The 17,513-nt window shown below is 62.5% G+C and overlaps 3 protein-coding genes across 5 annotated transcripts in view; 2 read left to right on the forward strand and 1 right to left on the reverse strand.

The window, feature by feature from the left end:
- The first annotated feature begins 1,170 nt into the window (after positions 1-1,170).
- Positions 1,171-4,146, forward strand: LOC135312990 (retinol dehydrogenase 13-like). Its single transcript, XM_064448749.1, has 6 exons — positions 1,171-1,404; positions 2,180-2,419; positions 2,555-2,644; positions 2,715-2,903; positions 3,378-3,484; positions 3,592-4,146. Exons 1-6 carry the CDS (start codon positions 1,248-1,250, stop codon positions 3,784-3,786), a joined length of 978 nt encoding a protein of 325 aa, XP_064304819.1. The 5' UTR covers positions 1,171-1,247; the 3' UTR covers positions 3,787-4,146.
- Positions 4,087-7,036, reverse strand: LOC135312989 (uncharacterized). Of its 2 annotated transcripts, none has more exons than XM_064448748.1 (5): positions 6,896-7,036; positions 6,227-6,371; positions 5,801-5,955; positions 5,553-5,719; positions 4,087-5,428 (listed from the first exon to the last, which is right to left on the reverse strand). In XM_064448748.1, the coding sequence occupies exons 3-5, from the start codon at positions 5,949-5,951 to the stop codon at positions 4,133-4,135; spliced, it is 1,614 nt and encodes a 537-aa protein (XP_064304818.1). In that variant the 5' UTR covers positions 5,952-5,955; positions 6,227-6,371; positions 6,896-7,036; the 3' UTR covers positions 4,087-4,132. The 2 variants fall into 2 exon arrangements, with proteins under 2 accessions (XP_064304818.1, XP_064304817.1); XM_064448747.1 differs by having other exon boundaries at positions 5,801-5,958.
- Positions 7,037-7,242: 206 nt separating this feature from the next.
- The window catches only part of DCTN1 (dynactin subunit 1), an 80,033-nt gene continuing 69,762 nt past the window's right edge, over positions 7,243-17,513 (forward strand). Inside the window, exons 1-2 of one of the 2 annotated variants that reach the window (XM_064448738.1) lie at positions 7,277-7,329; positions 12,873-13,022. The gene's annotated coding sequence lies outside the window, so the exon portion shown is untranslated. Of the gene's footprint in view, positions 7,330-12,872; positions 13,023-17,513 lie in introns of both variants that reach the window. The other variant, XM_064448739.1, reaches the window with a different exon arrangement.

Consider the following 17,513-nt stretch of genomic DNA (forward strand, 5'->3'; position numbering starts at 1 on the left):
CGAGCTCCTGCCCCAGACCCGCACAGGCACAGCAGCCTGCGGAGCCGCCGGCCCTCCTGCACGCCTCACACGAGCTGGTTTTCAGCTTGTGACCACAGGCAGCCTGCGTGCTGCAGCAGATTCACCGCCGAACGGGAAATGAGAGGGGTTTAACGGGGTGAAATGTCTGTGTGGCTTTACCATGTGAGCTGTCCCGTTTGCCGCCGCCCCCGCGGCCCCAGGGCTGCGACACTGGCCCTGCTCCCTGCCCTCGAGGCCGTGGCCGCCTCCAAGCCGCACTGCCCGTGCAGCCCGGGGACATGGGGTGGTGGCTGCGTCCCTGGTGGGTGGCCTTGGCTCCGCTCCCTGCACCCAAAGGCACCAGGGCTGGCGGGGCTGAGCCAGTGCAGGGCTGTTCACCAGCCCCTGCAGCGCTCTGGCTGCACCAGCACCCCAGTTTTTTCTATAAAGAACCAATTTTTGGCTGTGACTCTGTGGGGTGATGCTCAGGGACGCTGGGGCAGGAGCCCAATGCCGGGGAATCGCTGGAGGCTTTCGAGGCTGGAGTGGCCAGGGAATGGCAGCAGCTTGGATTCATGGAATCAGGTTGGAAAAGACCATTAAGGTGATCAAGCCCAGCCATAGCTTGGGGCTCGTCCTGTGGTGGAGGCTCAGAGGCTCAGAGGCTGAGGGAGCCCCAGGAAAGCTGGAGCTGCATCTGTTGAGCTGCTGAAACCCCCAGAAGGGGCCGGCCGGGAGCACATCCATATCTACATCCCCAGGCTACCAACCTGGTCCGGAGGGAGGACCAGGACCTCGAGTTGGGGCTGTGCTGGTGGGACGTGGTGGCCGGGGTCTGCCTGGACGCCCACCGCGCTGTGAGGCCATCCCCTCTGTCCCCCATGCACTATGGGTGCAGCACGGCACCCCAGGGCCCTTTGCTGGGGCTACTCCTTGTCCTGCCGGACTCCTGTGGCAGCTGCCCCGGGGCTGGCAGGGTGCATCCTGGGTGGCACAAGGGATGTGTGACTCAGCCTCCTGCCTGCTCTGGCCACCCAAAATCTGAGCGTGGCAAGCCACTTCCCTGCCGGCTGTCCTTCCTCTGCTCACGGAGGCTCAGGGAGCAGGAGGGATCTGAGCCAAGCCAGGGCCGCTGCGCTGGGCGAAGGTCTCCGGCCGACCTCTGGCCCCAGCTGGACTCTGTCCCCCAGCCCCACCCCGGTGCTCCAGCCAGACCCCGCGCCAAGGCCGGACACCGCACCCCAGCCATGGAGCTGCTGAGTGCCTGCAGCCACCCGTGCTGGGCCCTGCTCTCGCTGCTCCTGGGGCTGCTCCTCTGGGCCAGGAGGAGACAAGCATGGGACCCCCTCAAGTGTCCCACCGACCTGACCGGCAAGACGGTGATTGTCACCGGAGCCAACAGCGGTGAGCGGGGACTAGGGGCAGGGGAGCGCATGGGCTGCAGGGTCGGGCTGGGGGTGCAGGACCATCTGGCTGCAGGGCTGGAGAGGTGCAGCACACGGGTGGGACCCAGCCACCCTCCTTTCGTGCCAGAGCTGGGTGAGGCGGCAGCTCCCTGCTCCCCAGGGATGGAGGGAGGGCCAGGGGATGTACGGGGGTGATGGCAGGACAGCACGGTGCTGTGGGGCAGCCCACAGGGGTCGCTGCTCCCACCCGTGTCCCACTGCAGGGCACAGCTAGGGGCAGTGGGACCCACGTCCCGCTGGGGCTGGTGGTCCCCTCGCACGCAGGGCGCTGGGGTGTCCACCTGTGAGTTTGGGTACAGGAGTGCCGATGCAGCGCGGTGCTGGCGCTGCGCGGCTGCCTGGGTTCGGCGGCTGTGGCCGCCGTCCTGCCGGTGTGGCCTGGGTTGAGCCACCAACCGAGCTGCGGTGAGCTGCCACCGCCAGCTGCTTCCCGCACCCCGTGGTGGCCCGTCCTGCCTCATCCCCACCCTGTCCCCACACCACCACGTTGCGTGGCAGAGTGGGGAGCCCAGAGGGTACCTACCCCGCTGCTGACACCCTCCGCTCCGGCACTGGGGCACCCTGGGTTCGGCGCTGGGCTCCTGGCAGCGGCTGAACTGCCCAGGATGGGATCCCCCTGCTCCCGGGGCTGCCTGGACCCTGGGGATGGGGGCACAGACCCCCAGGGACCCCTCGCCGTGGGGACCAGCCCGTGCCTGCTCTGTGTGCTGCAGGGATCGGCAAATGCGTGGCCCTGGACCTGGCCCGCAGGAACGCCCGCACCATCCTGGCGTGCCGGAGCCGTGAGCGGGGCCAGGCGGCTGTGGAGGAGATCCGGGCGGCCACCGGCAATCCTGCGGTGCTGCTGCGGCTGCTGGACACCAGCTCCCTGGCCTCTGTGCGTGCCTTCGCCCAGGCCGTGCTGCGGGAGGAGAAGCGGCTGGACGTGCTGGTGAACAACGCTGGCCTTACTGGTACGCACTGGGGTGAGGGTCTGGCGTCTGCTGCCCCTGTCCCAGCCCTGGCTGGGGTCTGGCTCCCCATCCTGCTGTGGCGGGTGATGCCTGCCTGGCTCCCAGCCCCACGGCGTCCGGTGCTCCCTCTTCCAGGGCTGCCCTTCACCATCACACCGGAGGGGCTGGAACAGACCTTCGCCACCAACTACCTGGGCCCGTTCCTGCTCACCAACCTGCTGCTGGGTAAGCGCGGGGGCTGCCGGGGCCGGGGGGCTCTGGGGAGCCCTGCCTGCTCACCCCCTGCTCTGTGCAGACCTCCTGAAGGCTTCAGCACCTGCCCGTGTCGTCAACGTCTCGTCCTTCCGGCACAGCGCGGGCACCGCCGACTGCCGCTACCTCACCGGGCAGGAGCGGCTCCGCGGCTTCGATGCCGCCTACAACAGCACCAAGCTGATGAATGTCCTCTTCACCGCCGAGCTGGCGCGGCGCCTGCAGGGCACGGGTGGGTGCCGGGCCGACCCGCGCCGTGTGTGCCGTGCCGTGCCACGCGCGGCCATGCTGTGCCGTGCTGTACCATGCCATGCAGTGCTGCACCCTGCTGAGCCGTGCCGCGCCATCCAGCTCCCGGGGAGGGCTGCAGCCCATCCCAACCAGCCTGTGCTGCTGTGCCACAACAGAGCACGACGAGGCTGAGGGGTCTTGGCCCTGGCAGAAACCACTGGGACCCCCCACGTCCCCTGTGGGAGGCAGAGCACCAGCCAGGGACAGATGCGTCCCCTGGGGTGCTCCCAGTGGTGGGGCAGAGAGAAGCCCCCACTCCGAGGCCAGGCCTGGGGCTGCTCCAGGTGGGATGGCAATGAGGGATTTGGGCCCTGGCAGCAGGGACCAGGGTGGGAGCACGGCCGTGCCTGTGCCGGGGGTCCTGGTGGCCCCCAGCCCTGCACCCTGGCGTGGTGCTGACGGCGCGGCTTGGCAGGGGTGACGGCCAACGCCCTGAGCCCCGGCATGGTGAACACCAGCATCATGCGCCACTTCGGCTGGACCATCCGGGCACTCTTCACCCTCATCCGCCCCTTCATAAAGGTGAGCAGGGACAGGTGGGGGTCGGATCCTGCCTGGACCCCACGGCTCCAGTGGTAGCGGGGTGGGCGGAGGGCAGCTGGGCCCCCTCCTCACCCCCTCTCCGACAGTCAGCGGAGCAGGGCGCCGTCAGCACCATTTACTGCGCTGTCTCGGAGGAGGCCTCGGGCATCACAGGCAAGTACTTCGACAGCAGCTGCAGGCTGGTGCTGCCCTCCATGGCCGCCCGCGATGCCGGCCTCGCTCGCAAGCTCTGGGAGGAGTCAGAGCGGCTGACGGGGCTCACCGACAGCCCCCGGCACTGAGTCAGCGGCGGCTGGCGTGGGGACACAGCGGCGGCTGTGCCAGCGAGCGCTGCCAGCCGCTGGGCCGGGGTCCCTGCAGCTCCCTGGGACACGGTGCTGGGGGGGGGGGCTGGCGCCCTGCGGGTGGGGGCAGCCAGCTCCCGCAGCAGCCCCAGCAGCGCCAGCACCCCGAAGAGCAGCAGAGCGGGGTCACCCTGCCTGAGCCAGCCCGCGCAGCCCCTTCCCAAAAGGGGAGAGCGGTTATGGGGCCCAGGCACGCCAGGACAGCCACGGTGACGGGGCAGAGACCATGCTGCCAGCCATGGTGTAACTCCTTTATTAAAGAGGCCGGTGCAGCCAGCGCCGGCTACTCCCAGGTGATGTCCAGGTCCAGACGCTGCTTCCGCACTGCCTGCAGAAAGCTGTCATAGTCCCGCCGGTGGATGTCCCGGCAGTGGGACAGGTCCAGGTGGTGCAGGCAGCCCTCAGAGGCCAGCAGCAGCCACACAGTCCGGCTGGATACCCAGCTCTCGGCCAGCGAGAGCTCCTGCAGCTCGAGCAGGGGCGGCCCCGGTGCCGCCAGCACTGTCTCAAACACCGAGTCCAGCGGGAAGGGGATGCTGAGCAGGCGGAGGGTCTGCAGGTGTGGGGCATGGCACAGCAGCGAGGCCAGCGTGGCACGCAGCGTCAGCCCGTGCCGGGCTGGGAAGACGTCAGTGGTGCTGGCCAGGGCCAGGGAGAAGCTCTGGAGCTGGGGGAGCCCATGGGGCAGCAGGTCGGTGGCCCAGCGGGGCGGCTCAGCTGGGGTCTCCCCATCAGGGTCGGTGTCCGGTGGGGCGTGCAGCTCCGCGCTGAAGGCCTGCAGGCCAGGGCAGCTGGCAAGCAGGGCGGCCAACGAGAGCTCATCCTGGCAGCAGAAGCCGTGCAGGGCCAGGGTCTGCAGACGGCGGCCCAGGCTCCGCACCAGCGGCAGCGCCTCCGCCAGCACCCGGCCCTGCCACCCTGTGCAGCCCAGGGTCAGCCGGGCCAGGCGGCCCCAGCCCAGCAGCTCCCAGCTGCCCGCTGGGCCATCCCCCAGCCACACGCTGGCCTCCTCGGCCTGGGGACAGACGGCGTGTACAGCAGCCAGGGCAGGCTCCTCCACCTCCTCCACCCGCCGCAGGGGCAGGGTGAGCCGGGGGCTCCCCGGGGCGGCCCCCCGCCACCGCGCCAGCTCCTCCAGCGAGGGGAAGCCCTCGGCGTCCCCTGTGCCATCCAGCTGCTGTCTGTGGAGGAGGCAGAGGGCATCTGGCACGGCGCCATGGGCCAGGAACTCCAGGCGCGGCAGGGCCAGCAGCAGGAAGGCCAGCGCCGCCACCATGCCACCGTCCCCTGCGGGCTCCAGGCCGTGGGCCAGCAGGACGCGGAGCGCGGGGCAGCAGGCGGACCGCGCCAGCGGGTCGTAGGCCAGGTGCCGCAGGGCGCGCGGGGACACCTTCTTGCAGCGGGACACGTCCAGCTCCTGCAGGTGCCGGCAGCAGGAGCCCACCGCCGAGAGCACCTGGACGTTGGCCTGCGTCTCCGCCAGCCCCAGCCGGCTCAGCTGCGGCAGCCCCTCTGCCAGGTCCACCAGCACGTCTGCCGATAGCCGGCTGCAGCCGTGCAGGTCCAGGGAGCTCAGGCTCTGCCGCCAGCACACAGAGCCCCCTCAGCATCGGGGCGCGGAGGGGACCCTGACACCCGCTGTCCCCACTACACCCACCCACGGAGGGTGCACACCCCCGGCCCCGCACCCCCAGCCCACTGACCTTGCAGCGCAGGACGACGAGCTGGCCGATGGCGTTGCTGACGAGGCCGGGGCAGGGGCGCAGGCTCAGCTCCCGCAGGTGAGGCAGCAGCAGCAGGTGAAGCGCTGCCCGCGTCAGGCGCCGGCTCTCGCCCAGCAGACGGATCAGGTCCTGCACCAAGCTGCCGGCTGTGGAGAGGCCGGGGGTCAGCAAGAGAGCCCAGCACCGCTCACCCGTCCTCCTCCTCCTCCCCGGACCCTGCGTCTCACCCAGGTCATTAAAGGGGCCCATGATGAAGCGGAATTGGTACTCGTCCAGGTAGTTCTCGCTGTAGTCTTTCACCCAGACGCTCTGCATGTGCTGGGCCAGGCTCTGCAGGCAGAGGTTGCCCAGCGCCGGCACGTCCTTCCTCCTGGGCATCCAGCTGCAGCAGGGGAAAGGGTTGGTTGGGCATGGTGCTCCTGGCCAGCCTGGTCAGAGCTGCCCACGGGCCCCATGACTTGTCAGGGCCCTGAAGTCTATTTTGGGTGCACTTTAACCATTTCTCCAAAATCCAGCCTGGCTGTGCCGCAGCACAGCCCATGCCCAGGTGTCTGCTCTGCCCGGGGCTCACTGGGGTCAGCGGGACTAACCGGGAGGGAGCGGGAAAAATGGCCCTGGCAGCCCCTCGCCGAGGGGGACACCCCAAACCTCACCACCACGCGCTCCTCCCAGCAGGCGGGTCAGGCACCGGCAGCGCTGAGGATGGGGGAGCAGGGCGCCAGGAACAGGGCAGGTGCTGTTAATCACGGTGTTAATTGGGATGGGCGGCACTCGGGTAATCGCACGGCGTCAGTATCCCTGCAACGAGACACGAAATGAGGTATTGTGATGAGACCAAAACACCCACCATACTAATGCTGAATCTTGGTTCCTGGATCAGTAAGCTCGAGACACATCCCAGTGCAGCCAGTGGGCTGGGGGCAGGTTAACTGGGATGGGGAGGGCTTTGGAAGCCCCGGCAACTAGGGGGGACTCCTGAAGACTGGAGAGAAGCAAACATAAGCCCTGCCTGAGAGGGGGTTGGGGCAGACCCTCCAGGAGGTGCCTCCAAGCACACAACAGGCGAAGACATGCCGTGAGCGGCTGCTATGGATGGGCCACAGACAGACTGTCCCTCTGGACGGACGGACAGTCAGACGGGGTGAGAGCAGGGGACCTCAGGTTGGGGAAGCCCCGGGCACAGCCTCCACACCGGCGAGAGCCGCTCCCGGCCTTGCGCTTTCTCAGAGATCGGGCCCGGGATCGGGCCCCGACCCTCCGGGCGTGGGGAGCCTGTCTCCAAGGCAACGGGCCCGGGCCGCTCCCGGGGTAGGGGCACTTACCAGCGGCTCCGCGCCCCGTCCCGCTTCCTCTTCTCCTTTCTCTTTCTGTTTCTGTTTCTCCTTCCTCCGTCGTCGTCGTTTTTTTCTTCTTCTTCCTCCTCCTCCTCCTCCTCCTCCTCCTCCCGCCCGGCCCGGCCCGGCCCGGCCCGGTCCGCCCCGTTGCCCTCCTGTCCCTTCTCCCCTGCCATAGCGTGCCCGCGCCCGCCCGCGCCCCTCTGGCTTCACTCCCCTCACTGCGCACGCGCGCTTCCGGGAGGCCCCCTTCTGCCCTTCTTACCCCTGAGTGCTGCCCCACATCGTGCCTGACGCCAAGCTCGGCCGGCGGCGCTGCCCGGGCCGTGAGGCGGCGTCGCGGGCAGCCCGAGGGGGCCTGGACGGGGCCTGGCGGGCGGGTGGGGGCCGGTGAGCGGCGCTGGGGAGCGGCCGGGCGGCAGGTACCGGGCGGGGAGGGGGGGACGGGGCTGCCCCGCCCCAGCTGGGAGGATGTTAGGGGGACACTACTGGGGGACCCCAATCCCCGTGGGGTGTCTGGAGGGGGGGGCAGTGCTGGGAAGGACCCCCGCCCCCGTGGGGTGTCTGGGGGGGCAGCGCCCGGGGGGGGCCCCCGGCCTGCGGGGGGGGCGGTGCCGAGTGGGAGCCCTCGTAGGTGCGGAACAGGGCTGGGACCAGGCCCTGCTGCCCCCCCGGGGTAGCTCAGGGGCCCCTATTCCCGCCCCCCACTGCTGCAGAGCCTGGGGGCACCTCTGTGGGAGGGGGAGCGCCCCCCCGGCGGCTGCTGAGCCCCCCGCTGCGGCGCAGCCCGTGTCCCCGCTGCCAACACCGTGCCCGCTCCGGCAGCCGGGTCTCGCCGCGGTGCCGCCTGCGCCCTCGCTGCGGGGGCAGAACCGCTGTGGAGCCCCCCGGGCGGCTGCGGGGGCTCCGCGCAGTCCCTCGCCGTGGCACGGGCACCCGCGGCGTGACAGCCGCCGCCCAGCCCCGGGGGTCGGTCCGCTGGAAGCCTTCGCAGGTGACGCGGCCGTTGCCCCACGACCAGCGGCTGGGCGCTGGAGCCCTCAAGAAACAAAGGTTCTGTCTTACACAGATATTTTGAGCTGCAAATGTAAAGACAGATGAGAGCGGGTCCGAGAGGCCGGAGTGCCTCGAGGAACATTGCAGAGCGGAGCTGTCTGTATTCAGAGACACTCGTGTTAAACATATTTTAGGGAGGAAAAAAAAGTGTCATCTTCCCTTTTAATCAGCCGCTGTTTGTAGCTACAGGTGCTGGGGTTCGTTTCCAGTGTAATTCGGCTTTTTCCTCAGCGTGGTGCTGGAAACCTTCCGTCTGAGCGGTGGTGGCTGGCTTTCTTGCGTGGGGTGTAGCGGCAGTTTCATGACGGACTCGTTTGGGACAAAGTAGTCTGCGCCGTCGGTGAAAAATAACACGGCCACTCTGGATCGCCTGTGGAAACTCCTCTGCTAGTGCAGCAAGGGTAGAGCTCATTCTGCGGTCGTAACGCTTAACCTTAACTTTAAACGTTCGCCAAGCTGTAGCTTCTTATTTGTGAAACACGAGAAAATCTTGCTTCCGAGCAGAGCGTGGTTTCCGTCCCGTCCCAGTAGCGTGTGCTGCCCGCGGGGCTGCGCCGACCCGCGAAGGTTTCCGTGCTGGGGGCGGGAAGCTCGTACAGGTAGCCCGCATCTTCCCCATCCCGGTGAAATCTTGGTTCTAAGTTAAGGGTTGAGCCAAAACGTTTCTAGAAATGAAGAGAAGATTTAAGAAACAGCATTTAGGAAGGACCATAAGTGGCGCAGGCTGGAGGGGTTGGCTGTTGGTTTGGGAAAATTTGGATTCGGAGGAGGGGCAGGGATGACTCAGCCCTGGATAATTGCTAATGGGCCGATGTGCACGCGTGCGTTATGGCTGTGTGGTGGCCAAGAGGAAAAGCAGCATCATTCCGGCCAAATCTTTTCTTTCCTGTAGTCTAGTAAAGATCAAGTATGGCTGTTCTAGCTCAGAATTCTTTCTGTTGGGCACACGAGAGCACAAACTGGAGCCCTCGCCAGCCAGCAGCGCGTTTGAATAGCTGACTGATCAAATTAAGAGCGGGCTGTGTACCTCGGTTTGTAGTCTGCGACGTTGGGGGTTGCGTGTGAACAGCTGCGCGCCTGCCCACGGGGAACGCTGGGACTCGGCGTTGCTGTGCTTCACCCGTATCTTGGATTCTTCTGATCGATGCGTTCGCTTTTGCAGTTGAAGGAATTGTTTCCTCTGCAACACGAGGGACGCAGTGAGCCCCGCGGTTGAACTGTGTCGCAGGGCGTCCCTCGTGCTCATCTCAAGCATGCCGTGGCTGCGGCAGCCCTGCCTTGCTCCGTGCCGCTGCCAGTCCCGTCCCGTGGCAGTGGGGAGAGCGGGGGAGCCCTGCCTCTGCTCTGGGGGCAAAGCAGCGCTCCGAGAGGGGTCACCCTTTGGAGAGGGGGCTGGCCGAGCTCCCTTCCCGGAGGCACCAGCGTAATCCCTCTCCCTGGCGCTGCTGTTCCCTCCGCCAGCCTCCCCCAGCGGAGTTTCCCAAAACATTTGCTGGGTGTGTGCGAGCTGAGGGGCTGCGCCAGGATTTCCCTGCTAAATGGGTCTTTTACTGCATTGAGGCTGTAAGTTTTGGGTGAGAGTGAAAACCAGGGCGGCAACGTGCTGAACCGTCTGCGGGCTGTCCCCCCCGCTCTGCCAGCCGAGAGCCCCTGTGGGTCCTACGCCTCTTCTTGATAAATCTTTCTCTGTGGCTTTGCTGACAGCATGCTGCGTCAGTGAATCGCGGCTGGTTTCACGGGCAGGATAAGCTCCTGCGACGTGCATCCAGCGAAACCTCTCCCTGCGTGGACTCGTTGCATCCTGCGGCGTTGCAGGGATGAGCACGAAACTCGTCGCTTTTTGTTTTCCCTTTTTGTTCACAAAACCTGCTCGTCCATTGGTGCTGGGCTCACGAGGTTGCCCGCGCTTGCCTGGTGGAGCTCAGACAGCAGCCGTTCGCCAGGCGGGGCTGGTTCGTCCGTAGGATGTGGCTGTTACACCTGTTTTTGGGTTTTTTTTAAGATCCTGTCAAGGTCTTGCCGTGTGACCTTGAACCAATTTCTTCTTTCCTCCTCTTTTCTCCCGCAGTTCCCAAACATGAAGCCGAGGCCGTGACCTACTTCACAGGCGCTCAGGAGGGCGTCTTGCTAAATTAAACATGAGGCACTTTTAAGTTCCTTTGAAATGTTTGAGGGGGAGCCATGAGCAAATTTTTATTGTTTTCATTAGAAGGGAGCTTGAGGAGCTGCAGTGCTGGGAGCTGGCGCTCTCCTCTCGCTGGCTCTGTCGTACTAAAGCACCAAAAAGCCCCGAGGCCCAAGCGGGACTTGCGGAAGCTGAATTGCCTGGGCTTGTGCACCCGTTCCTCAAGAGTCTGCGAGTCTGTCTTGTTTGTTTGAAAAATACCTAAAGAATGCAGAAGAGTAGGGACGCAGACGGACGGTGAACAGGCAGGGGCTGTCGCAGCTGGGCACGCAGCTCTTCAGCTCCACCTTCCACCATGAGGAATGCCCTTCTGCCACGTTTTTGACTGACTGGTGCTTGGGGACAGTAAAATGACTCGCAGCCCCAAATAACGCCACCACGGTATGGTGAGAGGTGGCGTGGTGCCCTGCCGCGGGTGCCCTCGGTTACCTGCCCGCGGGGGGAAAGGGGGTGCTGGCCAGGAATTCCCGTAACGAGCCAAGTTTGTTAAGGATGATGGTTGCTCGGGACAGAAAGCAAAGGCAGTTGTATAAATGCTGAAACGCACCAGCGGCTTTTCCAGGGGTTGATCAAAGTCTCACGAGGAATAAACAGTTTTGGCTGCTCCGCATCTTTGAGTGATAAAGCGGAGCAGGCGAATACTTAAATCAGCTTTTCTTGGTGTGATTAAACCCAAGGAAGGCGAAATGGCAGGGACGCACTGACGGCTGGGGCTCGATGGCCGTGGAAGGGTGCTCAGCTGTGACATAATGAATGAACTGTTTTGATGGAGATGAGCTGAAATCGACTGACCTCCTCCTGCTGCCGGGGAGCGGGGCTGGTCCGCAGCATCCTTTGCTTTTCGGTCCGTTGCCATGGCTACCATCTCCCGGCAGTGCTGCCGGCGTATCGGTTGCAATCCTGAGAGTTTCGGTTTTATCTAAAAAGAAAATCATTAATTCTGTTGTGCGAGGAACACGAACCGGAGCGTGCTCCCGCGCCCGGTGGCTGCCTGGCTCGGCTGCGGCGCCGCTCGGCTGCGGCTTCGTGCGGTGGTGCAGCCGTGCAGGGCGCAGGCTCGCGGCGCCCGCCCGCCGGGTCCTAGTGCCTTGGATCGATTCCTGCTTGGAAATCGGGGTCGGTGCCCCGCGGCGAGCGCGGCGACGGCTGCGTCCCCTCCCCGGCGGCCCGGGCGCGCGCGGGGCCGGCGTTGTGCGGCGTTGTGCTGGGCACCCGGTTCTGACAGCTTGTTTTTAAAGAGGCGAGGGGTCCAGAAACTTCCTCCTGGTGCTTTCGCATGGCAGGGTGGCCTTCTGTGGGCGCTGTGCCGAGCGCGGGGCCGCGAGCCTTGGGTGTCTCCTGCCTTCTCGCCAAAGGTGTTGCCTACCCCGCGAGCCCCGTCTGTTATCGTCAGGCAGCCGTGGTTCAAGCACCGAAGCGCATCGGTTTACGCTGCCACAGGCTGCGGTGCTTTGTTTTAGGTGGCGAATGCCTCTAATGGAGGGAGGGTCGCGCGGCTCGGCAGTCGCCTGCGTCGCCGGGGCCTGCAGCAGCCCCAGCTGCGGGCGAGAACCCTCCTGTGCCGTGGGTGTACGGGGACAGGAGCAGTGATACTCCGTGCTCCAAAAAGACCACGGTCTGATTATAAAAATGGGGCACGGTGGGGTATGGACACACGGAAAGCACGAAGGATTTACAGGGCAGTCCTGGCTGGCGCGGTGGGTGTCCGTCTCACTCTAACAGCCCAGTATCTGTCATTCGTTATTGGACGTCATTGCAAAGGAGAACTTTAATTAAGCATTTTAACGGCTCAGCAGATTTTTCTCTGTGTTATTGGCCTCACGGAGGTGGCTCTTAGGAGTACGGTCTTATTTCTGTCTCTGCTGGCAGTGCTGGAGCAGGAGCTGGCGCCGAGGTTTGCGCGGGCTCTGGCACCAGCTCCGGGGCTAGAGTTTGCCTTTCGCGCGCCTGCCCGGCACGCTGAGCAGCGCTGACTTTCGTAACTGAGAGCAAACCTGGGAGAGGAGGGAGCTGCTACAGGCTCAGCCGGGCAGAGGGAGTTCTCCTTGCAACTCCCGCTCCTCAGGCGAGAACAGAAAACACCCCAGGCTGACTTCAGGTCACCTGGGGGAGTCGCATAGTTTAGAGTTTAATTAAAAAAGTCTTAAATTCGGCGAGCTCGATCTGGATTTAGATTGAGGCAATAAAGACGGAACCCTGAAGTGCCGTTTTTAGAATTTCTTTTCTGAACACAAGTTTGATGGAAGGCTAAGCTGCTCTGTAAATCGGAAGGGAGCTCAGCTGAAGCAACCTCATGGGGACGTGTGTGTATATATCAAATGTACGTCTATCTATAAATACACTAAGACGGCATTTTGTGCTTCCTAAATAACTAGTGGGGAGTTTTCTGAAGTTTTTCAAACTTCCTGCCCAGTTTCCTTGAACTGAATGAGCTGTTAGCGTTCAAGCTGCTTGGCGTGCGGACTGTTCCTTATCCCAGATTTCAGCAAGAAGTCTGAAGGTTTTAAACTGGACATTCTTTGGCCTTTTTATGACAGCTTGTCTGTAATGATGAGCATTACTTCCAGAGTCTGGGCAGCTAGCAGCCAGCCATTGCGGGTCCCAGTGAGGCCAGAGGGCCTGCAGGATGGCCCGTGTGCCCGGGAAGGACGGGTGCTGCAGCTCCGGTCACCTACCCGTGAGGGCTGGTGGTGGTGGTCTGTAACGTTTGCCACATTTTCGCAGGTGAATGAAGATTGCCCCACTCTTGGGCAAGAGCGACCTCGATGCCTGAAGTATGGCTCAAGGTGATGTAGGTCAGCCTCCCCTGCAAACACACCTCTCCTGAGATCCTCTGGGCTGGATTTGTGAAGACACGTGCAGGCAGCTTTTACGGTACGTGGTAATTGCCTAAATACCTGAGAAGGGGCAGCGCTGGGTTACTGCTCGCTGCACCGGTCCCTGCTCGACACGGAGCCTTTGCCTGCCCGTGTCCTTGCTCTCGAGTCCTGTCTTTTCGGCACCAAGGGTGCAAGGAGGTCTGCTAGAGCCCGCTGGGCACGCACGGCGCCCTTCTGTGGCAAGGAATTTTCTTGTCAGTACTCTAAAAGGCGAGGTTGGATGCGGAGGCGGGTGATCTGCTTGCCCAGCAGCTGGTGTTGGGGAATAAACTTGGGAATAAACTACGCCGGTGGATTCTCCGAGGCTGGGGGTTTATCGCCTGCAGTTGTGAGACGAACCGGGCAGGAGCTGCCTTGGGCGCAGCTGGGGATCAGGAGGTGAGACCGTAGCCTTTACTAAGGCTGATGTTTCCTATGATTTGCTAAACTAAATTTATTAAAGGATGTTAAAACAGTAAATTTATTTCAAAGCTTTAACACGAATCAGAAAATTGGGTGTGTTTTTGTGGCAAAGGGGATGCTGTAGTTTCTGGTAGCTGTGGCAGCCTCGGGAAGGTTTCTTCATCTGAGCTATTTTGTTTGGCTGAAACAGCCGTTCATCCAGAAGTGACAGGGTCTGAGTTTGGAGAACAAATTAAATTGTTTTCCTCTCTGTAGAGCAGGCTTTGGGCTGAAATCGACTGGTTCTACAGAGGCTGCAGCAGCCAACTGCCAGCCTCATCTTACAGGTGTTTTTCTCACTTGCAGCGATTGCTTAAGGCTCTCCCACAGTGCTTTAACCACAGAAAGCTCTCCCTATCTGCCCCGTAAGGCGGTTTCAGCGAACTGATAAAGCTACTGTCTAACCCTGGCTTTTTGTCTTTCCGTCAAGTGTTCGTTTTCACCCAAAGTCCACGAGGTAAAGGAGAAGTGCAAACAAAACGGTGAACGGTGCTGCGACACGCTGTGAGGCTGAGAAACGGCGCCTCCTTGGGGCAGTCGGTGCTGTGTCCTTCTGCCAGCAGAACAGTGATTTTCATGTTCAGCCTACATCTGTTCACAAACTCGTCGTCCAAGGCGCTTGCTTTGTTGTTTGTGCTTACTTCAGCACGTGTTTAGGAAATCTCAATGCGAAGGGTTGGAGTTGGTATGTTTTACGCCCTCGTTGTGGTCTGGGGCTGCGAAGACCCTCCGGGGCTGCGGCCCAGCAGCCTCCACGCGCCCCCCCGCCCTCTGACCACGGCGCTCCAGCTGCGACGGTGGGAGGAGGAGGAGGATGGGTAGGCGCAGTGCCTGTTGCCAGGCCGCAGATCCGCTGGTAGAGCTGGGAAAAGCGGGGGTCTGGGCGCAAAGGCGCATCCTCCGTCACCGTGTGGCTGCGGGAAGCTGGGGTCCCCGAGCGAGAGGGAGCGCAGGGCCCCCGCGCGCCGCGGGGACGGTCTGGGTGCGCTGGGCTCCTGCGGGCCGGCTCCAGCGGCGGGCGCTGGCTCCCAGCGTGGTGTGGCAGGAGGGGCGGACGGCAGCGGCTGCTCCCTCGGGCTTGGGGTGCTCCCTGGGACATGGGCACTTTTGGGTGCTGGGCTCCGGCACTTTCGGGCGCTGCTGTCAGGATCTCTTTCCTGCGTCTTGCCCTCGGAGGGAACAAGCGTTTCTTGCCGTGTCACAGCTCTTCCCTGGCCGCTGGTGTCGGAGAAGGGCTGGTTAGGGTTGGGGGGTGCTGAAGTTTGGCATCTCTCGAGGGCAGGTGTCCTGGGGTGGCACAGGTGCCCCATCAGCACGAGGCGTGGGGGGCTCTGTGCCCCTTCCTGACCTGTTTCAGTAGCTGTAGCATTTCTGGTTTCTGTGGGAAGCTTCCAAGGGGCTCTGGCAGAGCGCCGTTGGCAGTCATCACCGTCTGCCGCAGTTCCAGTCCTTCTGTGGCGTGGCGTGTTCTAAGAGGCTCTTTTGAAAATGAAGGCAGGTTCCAGCCTTGGCACTGTAGTGATGAGGAGAGAGTGTGCTTTGGTCGCTGTGAGCCTGTCCGTGCTACGCGAGTAGCCTGAATTAGCGGTTCTCTAATGTTTTAGCTTTAATTTAGCTTTAAGTGGCCTGAAATTGAGGTGTCTTCCCCTTTCTTTGTTTGCAGCTTTTGTGTACGCTGCGGAGGCTTAAGATTGTCGTGGACTTACTGTCCTTGGGGTTAATCACAGGCTTGTTTTATGGGTAAAATACTTTCAAGTTTTGCAGAGCTCTTTCTAGATTTCCAACGAAACTACAAGTCCCTAACTGGATATTAGCCATTCAGTACGTGCTCTTACTGGAGCCATCTTCCTGGCATGCTCCTTGGTGGTGCTTCGTTCACCCGCCTTTGGTTTCTGTCACCGCTGCGTTTGTGGGTGTCGCTGGGGGAAATGGGGCCGTTTGATGTAAGTTTGTTCGTTGGTGCCGGCGATGGGAGCTCGGGGGGTCTGCAGTGCCCCAGTCCGATGCCAGTTGTTGGGGTACTGGCCGCTGAGCTGCCTGCCAAAGCGGGCTCTGTGGGGACGCTCCGGTGGGAAGCGTGTGTGTGCGTGGGGGGAAATACTCCCTTGCACTTCAGGTTTAACGTAGAAAATTCCAGGACTGAGGAGGAGGGAGAAATTAGCTGTGTAGCATTTGTAATTTTCCTTTTAAATGAAAAACTACTCTTCCAGCTACAGCTGGTCTTGCTGGGAGGAAAGCCTTCCTGCTATTCCCTAGTTTTTTTGCTTGTTTCAGCATATATCCTGTCACTCCCAGGGCTCTGCGGGAGGAGCAGCGGTAAGTTCCCGTCCCTTGAGAGGGAGAGGTGCCCCGTGCCACCCATTCCCGGGCTGCTGCGGGGCCGTTCCCCCTTCGGTGCCCTCTGAAGTCCCTGTGAAATCCTGTGGCTGTTTCCCTGTTTTCTTTGTGCTTTGAGGAAGGGTTTCTGTACTTGATTTCCCTGCTTGTTGTTCCAGACTCTCCCTTGAATATAAATGCCACCGTCGCTCAGCTGGGGTTAGCACCCTTCAAATATTTGTGCAAGACAGCGTGCCCTCCGCTTAGCCGAGGGCTGTGTGCGCGGTCCTCGGACGTCAGCTGTTGCTCTGGCTCTGCCCCGGCCTCGCAGGCTGCGCAGGAAAACCTTTGGTGTTTAGATTCCAGATTTCCTGAGTCTGTCCCACGCCTTGATCACAAGAACCTTTTCCCTCTTGATTTAAGCTAAAGGTGCAAAAGCAGCCCGAATCAGCGTTTCCCAGCACTGGTAACAGGTTTCCCGCAGCTCTGAGTTACCCTGTGATTGTCCGATCCCATGTGCGTGGCGGGGTGTCCCCCCGTGGCGGGGTGTCCCCCCGTGGCGTGTGCCCCGTCCCTTGCAGGAGCACGGTTGTCCCCACGTGCCCTGCCGGGAGGCCTCTGTCCCCGGCGCCCTGGCTGAGCAGGAGGGACGTCGGCTGGGCAGGCGAGTGGCGACCTGTGCTCCTGAGGCAGGGCTGAAGCCGAGCCGCACGCAGGGCACCGCGGTCGGGCCCCTGCCGGACTTCCAGCCTCCTGCAGGCTCTGGAGCACGCTGCCGCATCTCCCGGTCTGAGGGACGAGGTCAGGGCTTGCCTGGATCTGCAGAGGTGCAGCCTGTAGGTAGCTCCCTCGTTGGTAAAATCCAGTGGACCTTGGCTAAAAAGGGAGAAAAAAAAATAAATTAAATGGAGCAGATGTAGTTCGTGCTGGAGAGGAGCACGGCGCAGTGTTCTGGGTCAGAGCAAAAGTCCGTCTTGGCAAGGAGCCCGTCTTAGCGGTGGCTGTAGAAGCTGCAGAGGAGAAAAATATTAGAAGAAGGTGAAATATGGTGACGTTTTCTCCAGTGTAACCTCCCAGGTGCTGGCAGTGAGCTGCTGGAGGCTTCCGAAGCTGGAGGTGGGACTTCTGTCTGTGGTTAAAAGCACTCGATGGATTTTTGTAAAAGGGAAAAAGTTGGGTTTAATATTTATTGGAGAGGAACTGGCAGAGTCCTAGTCCTGTGAGCCTGAGCAGAGTAGGGAGCCTGAACCCGCGCACGGTCCTCGCACAGGAGCGAGGGGAAGGTGACAGAAGGGGATGTTTTCAGTCTAGGGACTCTTTTGACCCACAGCTGTTGGGTTTGTCTGCAGTGTGAACGGGAGACCCGCTTGTGCTCCGAAACCACCCCGGTGCGGGGGGCTGCAGCAGCCGTGCCTCCCAGCCCGCCTTCGCTCGTGCATCAGTGCAGGGGCAGAACCGCCCTCGGCTTTGTTCGTGTTACCGTCGGTAGGGAGAGACAGAGGGACCTGATCTGGGGCAAACCGCGGGTTTCTGATCAGCCAGCACATCGCCGTCTGGGCTTTCCAGCTCCCTTCGGTGCGGCTTTGGCATTCCTCTGCTCCGGTGGTCGCTGCGGTTTGGCCTGTCCCTCGGCGGGCTCGAGGGCTTCGCGAGGAGCTCGGGGAACCCCCGCCTGGCAGGTTGTGCAGATGCAAAGAGTATCTGCGGCGCGTGGGAAGGCTGGCGCCAG

The sequence above is a fragment of the Phalacrocorax carbo genome, chromosome 4, assembly GCF_963921805.1.
Source record: "Phalacrocorax carbo chromosome 4, bPhaCar2.1, whole genome shotgun sequence".
Classification (NCBI taxonomy): domain Eukaryota; kingdom Metazoa; phylum Chordata; class Aves; order Suliformes; family Phalacrocoracidae; genus Phalacrocorax; species Phalacrocorax carbo.